The 10,392-nt window shown below is 19.0% G+C and overlaps 6 protein-coding genes across 6 annotated transcripts in view; 5 read left to right on the top strand and 1 right to left on the bottom strand.

Annotated features, from left to right (window-relative positions):
- The window catches only part of LOC129733733 (NADH-ubiquinone oxidoreductase chain 6-like), a 2,049-nt gene extending 591 nt beyond the window's left edge, over nucleotides 1–1,458 (top strand). Inside the window, 1 exon segment of the mRNA XM_055695261.1 lies at nucleotides 1–1,458. This exon segment is cut by the window's left edge and continues 263 nt beyond it. Within this exon segment, the coding sequence (XP_055551236.1) occupies nucleotides 1–319 (319 nt within the window). The 3' untranslated portion in view covers nucleotides 320–1,458.
- LOC129733725 (cytochrome b-like) lies at nucleotides 325–1,458 on the top strand. Its single transcript, XM_055695254.1, is given in 2 exon segments — nucleotides 325–871; nucleotides 874–1,458. Coding segments are annotated over 2 exon segments (711 nt in total). The 3' UTR covers nucleotides 1,038–1,458.
- An 81-nt stretch (nucleotides 1,459–1,539) lies between these two features.
- Nucleotides 1,540–6,127, bottom strand: LOC129733729 (NADH-ubiquinone oxidoreductase chain 1-like). The gene is given in 4 exon segments (XM_055695258.1): nucleotides 1,540–1,801; nucleotides 1,804–2,248; nucleotides 2,250–2,463; nucleotides 6,114–6,127. Coding segments are annotated over 4 exon segments (768 nt in total). The 3' UTR covers nucleotides 1,540–1,706.
- A 94-nt stretch (nucleotides 6,128–6,221) lies between these two features.
- On the top strand, nucleotides 6,222–9,030 carry LOC129733722 (NADH-ubiquinone oxidoreductase chain 2-like). The gene is given in 2 exon segments (XM_055695250.1): nucleotides 6,222–6,710; nucleotides 6,713–9,030. Coding segments are annotated over 2 exon segments (1,077 nt in total). The 5' UTR covers nucleotides 6,222–6,346; the 3' UTR covers nucleotides 7,426–9,030.
- Nucleotides 7,837–9,030, top strand: LOC129733720 (cytochrome c oxidase subunit 1-like). The gene is given in 2 exon segments (XM_055695249.1): nucleotides 7,837–8,755; nucleotides 8,758–9,030. Coding segments are annotated over 2 exon segments (1,131 nt in total). The 3' UTR covers nucleotides 8,970–9,030.
- Nucleotides 9,031–9,100: 70 nt separating this feature from the next.
- LOC129733726 (cytochrome c oxidase subunit 2-like) lies at nucleotides 9,101–9,784 on the top strand. Its single transcript, XM_055695255.1, is given in 2 exon segments — nucleotides 9,101–9,632; nucleotides 9,635–9,784. Coding segments are annotated over 2 exon segments (663 nt in total). The 3' UTR covers nucleotides 9,766–9,784.
- The last annotated feature ends 608 nt before the right edge of the window (nucleotides 9,785–10,392 follow it).

Genomic DNA, 10,392 nt, shown 5'->3' on the forward strand with positions numbered 1-10,392 from the left:
TGTGACTTCCCTATCTTCTAATGAAATATTTTCTTTTTCAATTAAATTAAGAATTTTATTTTGCTTTTATTTTATAATATCATGTATTCTATATTATTTATTTGATAAAACTTATATTGAAACATTTATTTTAAATAATGAAATAAACTCATTAATAAAATTTTCTTTTATATATGAAGATTTAATTTCTCTTAATAAAATATATAATTTTCCTACTAATATAATTACCATTTTATTAATTAATTATTTATTTTTAACATTATTAATAACAGTAAAAATTACAAAAAAAAATTATGGACCATTACGCCCTATAAATTAAAATTAATGAATAAACCTTTACGAAAATCCCACCCTTTATTAAAAATTATAAATAATTCATTAATTGATTTACCTACTCCATTAAATATTTCAGCTTGATGAAATTTTGGTTCTTTATTAGGTTTATGTTTAATCATTCAAATTTTAACTGGATTATTTTTAGCAATACATTATACAGCAGATATTGAAACAGCTTTTAATAGTGTAAATCACATTTATCGAGACGTAAATAATGGTTGATTCTTACGAATTTGTCATGCTAATGGAGCATCTTTTTTTTTTGCTTGTTTATTTATTCATGTAGGACGAGGAGTTTATTATAATTCTTTTTTATTTATTCCTACATGAATAATTGGAGTAATTATTTTATTTATAACAATAGCAACAGGATTTTTAGGTTATGTTTTACCATGAGGACAAATATCTTTTTGAGGAGCAACAGTTATTACTAACTTATTATCAGCAGTACCTTATTTAGGAAATGATTTAGTACAATGAATTTGAGGAGGATTTGCAGTTGATAATGCAACATTAACACGATTTTTTACTTTTCATTTATTTTACCTTTTATTATTTTAGCATTAACTATAATTCACTTATTATTTCTACATCAAACAGGATCAAATAATCCTTTAGGATTAAATAGAAATATTGATAAAATTCCTTTTCACCCCTATTTTATTTATAAAGACTTAATTGGATTTATTATTTTTATTTGAATTTTAATTACTTTTATTTGAAAATTTAATTATTTATTAATAGACCCAGAAAATTTTATCCCTGCCAATCCATTAATTACTCCTGTTCATATTCAACCTGAATGATATTTTTATTTGCATATGCAATTCTTCGATCTATTCTAATAAATTAGGAGGAGTAATTGCATTAATTTTATCTATTGCTATTTTAATAATTCTTCCTTTTACACATATAAGTAAATTTCGAGGACTTCAATTTTATCCTTTAAATCAAATTTTATTTTGAAATATAGTAATTATTTGTACTTTATTAACTTGAATTGGAGCCCGACCTGTAGAAGATCCTTATGTATTAACAGGACAAATTTTAACAATTCTTTATTTTTTTTATTTTATTATTAATCCTTTATTAACAAAATATTGAGATAAACTTTTAAATTAATTAATAAGCTTTTATAGTTTATGTCTTGAAACATAAGAAAGAAGTAAAATCTTCTATTAATTTTGTACTAAAATAAATTCATTAAAATAATAAAAATAAAATAAAAATTTTTACACCAATAAAAAAAAATAAATAATTTAAAGACATAGGTAAAAATCTCTTTCAAGCTAAATATATTAATTTATCATACCGAAATCGAGGTAAAGTCCCCCGAACTCAAATAAATAAAAATGAAATAATTGTAATTTTTAAAAAAAAATAAAATTATAAATATCTCTCCCTAAAAAAATTACTCTAAATAATATTCTTATAAATAAAATTCTTGAATATTCTGCCAAAAAATTAAAGCAAAACCTCCTCTTCTATATTCAACATTAAATCCAGAAACTAATTCTGACTCCCCTTCAGCAAAATCAAAAGGAGTTCGATTAGTTTCTGCTAAACAAGAAGCAAATCATACTAATGATAAAGGAAAACAAAATACAATAAATCATATATATAACTGAAACTCATAAAAATTTAATAAATTATAATTACCAATTAAAAAAATAAAACTTAATAAAATTAAAACTAAACTAACTTCATAAGAAATAGTCTGAGCAACTGCACGTAAACCTCCTAATAATGCATAATTTGAATTAGATGATCACCCTGCTACTATAACTGTGTATACCCCCATTCTAATCACACACAAAAAAAATAAAACACCTAAATTAAAAGAATATAATTTAATTAAATAAGGTATTCTCATTCAAATCAATAAAGATAAAAATAAAGAAAAAATTGGAGAAAAATAATAAAAAAATATAATTTGATAATAAAGGATAAGTAATTTCTTTAGTAAACAATTTTACAGCATCACTAAATGGTTGTAATAATCCAATAAAGCCTACTTTATTAGGACCTTTTCGAATTTGAATATATCCTAAAACTTTTTGTTCTAATAAAGTTAAAAAAGCCACCCCACTAATACACAAATAACTAATAATAATCTTCCAATTATTCCTAATCTAAATTCTAAAAAATACAATACTATTTATAATATTTCTCATTATATAAATAATTCTAAATTATTGCACTAATCTGCCAAAATAGTAATCAATTTTATTATAATTCTAATCATTAAAATTTATATTTTTTATATTAGGTCCTTTCGTACTATAATATAATAATTTATTAAAGATAGAAACCAACCTGGCTTACACCGGTTTGAACTCAGATCATGTAAGAATCTAAAAGTCGAACAGACTTAAACTTTAAACTTCTACACCTAAAAATAACTCTTAATCCAACATCGAGGTCGCAATCTTTTTTGTCGATATGAACTCTAAAAAAAAATTACGCTGTTATCCCTAAGGTAACTTAATTTTTTAATCAATAAAATTGGATCAAATAATCATATATTAATGTAAATAAAAATAAAAGTTTATTAAATTTTAATACCACCCCAGTAAAATTTTTAATTTTATTATAAATCTTTTTAATCTAATTAATTTATAAAAAATAAAAATAAAGATCTATAGGGTCTTCTCGTCTTTAATTTTATTTTAACTTTTTAATTAAAAAATAAAATTCTATAAAATTTAAAAAAGACAGTTTATATCTCATTCAACCATTCATACAAGCTTTCAATTAAAAAACTATTGATTATGCTACCTTCGCACAGTCAAAATACTGCGGCCCTTTAAAAATTTCAGTGGGCAGGTTAGACTTTAAATTAAATTCAAAAAGACATGTTTTTGATAAACAGGTGAATATAAAATTTGCCGAATTCCTTATTTAAACCTTTCAATATTATTTATCTATATAAATTTATATACTAATTTTATCATAATTTATATATTTTTAAAATTAAAATATATATTTTAATAAAAAATTTAATTTTAAAATAAATAATATATTTAAATAAATAATTTATAACAAAATTATTAAAGATAACTAATTTTAAGCTTACATTTATTTATATAATTATAAAAAATTTAAAAATTTATTTTAAAGCTAATCCCTTAAAATATTAATATTATTAATTTAATTTATTTTAAAATTAATAAATTAAATTAATAAATCTAAATTAAATTTATTTCTTAAAAAACTAGATATATTTTAAAACGATTAACATTTCATTTCTAATTATATATTGAAAATAATTATTCCACATTAACTTTTATATATAATTAAATCTTTAAATTCGAAAAAATAAATATAATTATTTATTATTTAATAAACCCTGATACACAAGGTACAATAAATTAAATTTTCTTTCTAAACAAAAATTTTTCAAATTATTTCAATATTCTTTTACAATACTAATAAACTATAATTAATATTATTATTTCTCTAAAATTTACTTTAACTACAATTATTAAAATTATTTTTATTAAAATTAAATACATAAAAAAAATTAATAAATAAAAATTAATTCAATTTAAATTGAATTGCACAAATTTCTTTTCAATGTAAATGAAATACTTAACTTTTTAAGCTTTAAATTGTCTTTCTAGATACACTTTCCAGTACATCTACTATGTTACAACTTATCTTATTTTAAAAATAAGAACGATGGGCGATATGTGCATATTTTAGAGCTAAAATCAAAAAAATAATCTTTTTTAATTACTATCAAATCCACTTTCAAATTTATTTTTCAAAAAATTATCCATATAAATATTTTTATTGTAATCCATTTCTACTTAAATATAAACTGCACCTTGATCTGACATTTTATTTACTAAAATATTTAGAAAATTATATCTTATAATATATTTCTGATGACGACGATATACAAATTAAACAAATTTAAGTAAGGTTCAATGTGGATTATCAATTACAGAACAGATTCCTCTGAATAGACTAAAATACCGCCAAATTTTTTAAATTTTAAGAATATAACTACTACTACTTTGATATTATTTTTTATTTAATTTTAATAATAGGGTATCTAATCCTAGTTTATTATAAAATTTTTATAACTTCAATTATTTTTAACTTTTAATAACAAATAAATTTAAAAATTTCACCTAATAAATTTATATTTATATTAAATTAACATTAATTTAATTATTACCAAAATATTTTTACTTGTATTATTTGTATAACCGCGGTAGCTGGCACAAATTTTACCAATACAATTATATAATTACTAAAACAAAATTTCTTTTTTTTTTAATACTAATCACTGCGAATAATAAAATAAATAAATTTTTTAAAAACAAATTTATATTCATACAAAAATTTACATGTAAAATAATATACTAACAAAAATATTAACTAAATAAAATAATTTTTTTTTTATTAATGTAAAATTATAAATATTAAATATTTTTAAATTAAAATATTATTATTATTATAATTAACAAATATTTATTATTAAATAAAAATTTCATTAATTAATAAATATAAAATAATAACTAAAAAAATAATAAAAATATAAAATTATTATAAATAATTTTTTTTAGTTTAATCCTTCCTAATAAAATAAAATATTCCCCTTTTATTTTATTTTATTACAAATAAATATTTTTAATTTATAATTAATTTTTTTAATTTTTTATTAATATAAAATTATAAATATTAAATATTTTTAAATTAAAATATTATTATTATTATAATTAACAAATATTTATTATTAAATAAAAATTTCATTAATTAATAAATATAAAATAATAACTAAAAAAAATAATAAAAATATAAAATTATTATAAATAATTTTTTTAGTTTAATCCTTCCTAATAAAATAAAATATTCCCCTTTTATTTTATTTTATTACAAATAAATATTTTTAATTTATAATTAATTTTTTTAATTTTTTATTAATATAAAATTATAAATATTAAATATTTTTAAATTAAAATATTATTATTATTATAATTAACAAATATTTATTATTAAATAAAAATTTCATTAATTAATAAATATAAAATAATAACTAAAAAAATAATAAAAATATAAAATTATTATAAATAATTTTTTTAGTTTAATCCTTCTAATAAAATAAAATATTCCCCTTTTATTTTATTATTATTACAAATAAATATTTTTAATTTATAATTTATAAATTATAAATTTATTTATTTTTTATTAATATAAAATTATTATTATTAATTAATTATATATATATATATCAATAAAATAATTAATTTAAGTATTAAACAGTATAAAATATTTATTATATACATAAATTAATATTAATTAATTAATTTTTTTTTTTTTTTTTATTGTAAAATTTTATTATATTATATCTATTATATATATATATATATTATTAAATATTTAATATTATAATTAATTACATAGTAATTAATCATTAATTTATATTAATATTCTATATTACAATTAAATTATTTATATATTATATTGTTTATTTTTTTAATCATAGGACCCATAGGACTATAAATATTCACTGTTGTTTATAGTATAACCAAGATTAATTTATATATTTTTATAAATATAAATATTTAATTAAATATTTATTATTTATATATATTTATTTAGTATTAAATAATATATATATTTATATAAAATTTTATATTATTTATTAATTTAAACTTTAATAATTATTTAATTATTCCTTTAGAATTGCAATCTAATATCATTTTTGAATATAAAGTTTGATTAAAGAAATTTTTAATTTCATAAATAAATTTACAATTTATTACCTATTTTCAGCCATTTAATCTATTAAATTATATTAATTTATTTACTTTTGTTCCATTTTTTTTTTTTATATATATATATATAAAAAAATGAATTGCCTGATAAAAAGGATTACCTTGATAGGGTAAATTATAAAATTATAAATTTTATTCATTATATTTAATAGAATTAAACTATTTCTAAAAGTATCAAAAACTTTTATGCATCATACATTAAAATATAAAAAGATAAGCTAATGTTAAGCTTTTGGGTTCATACCCCAATTATAAAGGTTATAATCCTTTTCTTTTTAATTAAAAAAAATTTTAATATTTTTTTCATTATATTAATTTGTAGTTCTTTAATTACTATTTCTTCTAATTCTTGATTAAGAGCTTGAATAGGGTTAGAAATTAATTTACTTTCATTTATCCCCCTAATAAATGAAGGTAAAAAAAATTTAACTACCTCAGAAAGAAGTTTAAAATACTTTTTAATTCAAGCTTTTGCTTCTTCTATTCTTTTATTTTCCATTATTCTTAGAATACTAATTTTTAATAATAATTGAATAATATTAAATAATTTTAATGAATTATTAATATTATCCACTTTATTTTTAAAAGTGGAGCTGCTCCTTTTCATTTTTGATTCCCAAATGTAATAGAAGGCTTAAATTGAATTAACGCTTTAATTTTAATAACTTGACAAAAAATTGCCCCTTTAATTTTAATTTCTTATAATTGAAATTATAATTTTTTTATATTTTCAATTATATTTTCTATTATTATTGGAGCATTAGGAGGTTTAAATCAAATTTCTTTACGAAAATTAATAGCATTTTCTTCAATTAATCATTTAGGATGAATATTAATTGCAATAATAAATAATGAATTATTATGATTTTTTTATTTTTTATTATATTCTTTTCTTTCAATTTCAATTATTTTATTATTTAATAATTTTAAAATTTTTTATTTTAATCAAATTTTTAATTTTTCATTAATAAATCCAATTATTAAATTTTTTATTTTTTTAAATTTATTATCTTTAGGTGGATTACCCCCTTTCTTAGGATTTTTACCAAAATGACTAGTAATCCAAAATTTAGTAACAATAAATCATTATTTTTTATTATTTTTAATAGTTTGTTTTTCATTAATTACTTTATTTTATTATTTACGAATATCCTATAGAATTTTTATATTAAATTATAATAAAAATTCATGAATATTAATAAATAGTTATTTTAATAAAAATATAAATATTATTTTAATTTCTAATTTTTTTTCTATTTTTGGATTAATTTTAATTTCATTAATTTATTTAATCATATAAGAATTTAAGTTAATAAAACTAATAGTCTTCAAAACTGAAAATATTTGTATTAATCTTTTAATTCTTATTATGCAACAATGACTTTTTTCTACAAATCATAAAGATATTGGAACTTTATATTTTATTTTTGGAGCTTGATCAGGAATAGTAGGTACATCATTAAGAATTTTAATTCGAACTGAACTTAGTCATCCCGGAGCATTTATTGGAAATGATCAAATTTATAATGTTATTGTTACAGCCCATGCATTTATTATAATTTTTTTTATAGTAATACCTATTATAATTGGAGGATTTGGAAACTGATTAGTACCTCTAATACTAGGAGCACCTGATATAGCTTTCCCTCGAATAAATAATATAAGTTTTTGACTTCTTCCTCCTTCTTTATCTTTATTATTAGCCGGAAGAATGGTAGAAAGTGGTGCCGGGACTGGATGAACTGTTTATCCTCCTTTATCTTCTAATTTAGCTCATACTGGAGCTTCTGTTGATCTATCAATTTTTTCTTTACATCTAGCAGGTATTTCTTCAATTTTAGGAGCAGTAAATTTTATTACTACTGTTATTAATATACGATCTACAGGAATTACTTTAGATCGAATACCTTTATTTGTATGATCCGTAGTAATTACAGCTATTTTACTACTTCTTTCTTTACCTGTTCTAGCAGGAGCAATTACTATATTATTAACTGATCGAAATCTTAATACTTCTTTTTTTGACCCTATTGGAGGAGGAGATCCTATTTTATACCAACATTTATTTTGATTTTTTGGACATCCAGAAGTTTATATTTTAATTCTCCCTGGATTTGGAATAATTTCTCATATTATTACTCAAGAAAGAGGAAAAAAGGAAACTTTTGGTACATTAGGAATAATTTATGCAATATTAGCTATTGGATTATTAGGATTTATTGTTTGAGCACACCATATATTTACTGTAGGAATAGATGTTGATACTCGAGCTTATTTTACATCTGCTACTATAATTATTGCAGTACCTACAGGAATTAAAATTTTTAGTTGGCTAGCTACTTTACATGGAACACAATTAAATTATAGACCTGCTTTACTTTGAGCTTTAGGATTCGTATTTTTATTTACCGTAGGAGGATTAACAGGAGTAATTTTAGCTAATTCTTCAATTGATATTATTTTACATGACACTTATTATGTAGTAGCTCATTTTCATTATGTTTTATCCATAGGAGCAGTATTTGCTATTATAAGAGGTTTTATTCATTGATATCCCTTATTAACTGGATTAACCATAAATCCTTCATGATTAAAAATTCAATTTTCTATAATATTTATTGGAGTAAATTTAACTTTTTTCCCCAACATTTTTTAGGCCTTGCAGGAATACCTCGACGATATTCTGATTTTCCAGATAGTTATCTTTCATGAAATATTATTTCTTCATTAGGAAGAACTATTTCTTTATTTGCAATTTTATTTTTCCTTTTTATTATCTGAGAAAGAATAATTTCCCAACGAACTCCATCTTTCCCTATACAATTATCTTCATCTATTGAATGATATCACACAATACCCCCAATAGAACATTCTTATTCAGAACTTCCTTTACTTTCTTCTAATTTCTAATATGGCAGATTAGTGCAATGAATTTAAGCTTCATATATAAAGATTTATTCTTTTATTAGAATATAATGGCAACATGATCAAATATAGGACTACAAAATAGATTATCACCTTTAATAGAACAATTAAATTTTTTTCATGATCATACTATTCTTATTTTAATTATAATTACAACTTTAATTACATATATTATATTTATATTATTTTTTAATAAATTTACTAATCGTTATTTATTACATGGACAAACAATTGAAATTATTTGAACAGTTCTGCCAGCAATTATTCTTATATTTATTGCCTTTCCTTCTCTTCGATTATTATATTTATTAGATGAAATTAATTCTCCTTTAATTACTTTAAAAACTATTGGTCATCAATGATATTGAAGTTATGAATATTCTAATTTTATAAATTTAGAATTTGATTCTTATATAATTCCTACTAATACTCTTGAAAATAATGGATTTCGATTATTAGATGTAGACAATCGAATTATTCTTCCTTACAATAATCAAATTCGAATTTTAGTAACAGCAACTGATGTTCTTCATTCTTGAACTATTCCTTCTCTTGGAATTAAAATTGATGCTACTCCTGGTCGATTAATCAAACTAATTTTTTTATAAATCAACCAGGTCTTTTTTTTGGTCAATGTTCAGAAATCTGTGGAGCAAATCATAGATTTATACCTATTGTTATCGAAAGAATTCCTATAAATTATTTCATTAAATGAATTTCTTCTCAAATTAATTCATTAGATGACTGAAAGCAAGTAATGATCTCTTAAATCATAATATAGTAAATTAGCACTTACTTCTAATGAAATTATAATGAATTTTCTTTAAAAAATTAGTTTTAAAAAAAAACTTTAGTATGTCAAACTAAAAATATTAGTTTTAATCTAATATTTTTTAATTCCTCAAATAGCACCTATTAGATGATTAATTTTATTTTTTATTTTCTCAATTACATTAATATTATTTAATACAAAAATTTATTATTGTAATATTCCATCATTACCTCAACTATCTCAATCACTAACATTTAAAAAAAAAATTATAAATTGAAAATGATAACAAATTTATTTTCTGTTTTTGATCCTTCTACTACTATCTTTAATCTTTCATTAAATTGATTAAGAACTTTTATTGGATTATTAATTATTCCCTCTTCTTATTGATTAATACCAAATCGATTTCAAATTATTTGAAATAAAATTTTAATCACTCTTCATAAAGAATTTAAATTATTATTAAATTCAACAACTCATAATGGAAGAACTTTAATATTTATATCATTATTTTCTCTAATTATATTCAATAATTTTCTTGGACTATTTCCTTATATTTTTACTAGTACT

The sequence above is a fragment of the Wyeomyia smithii genome, unplaced genomic scaffold (genome assembly GCF_029784165.1).
Source record: "Wyeomyia smithii strain HCP4-BCI-WySm-NY-G18 unplaced genomic scaffold, ASM2978416v1 HiC_scaffold_18, whole genome shotgun sequence".
In the NCBI taxonomy this organism is placed as follows: Eukaryota; Metazoa; Arthropoda; class Insecta; order Diptera; family Culicidae; genus Wyeomyia; species Wyeomyia smithii.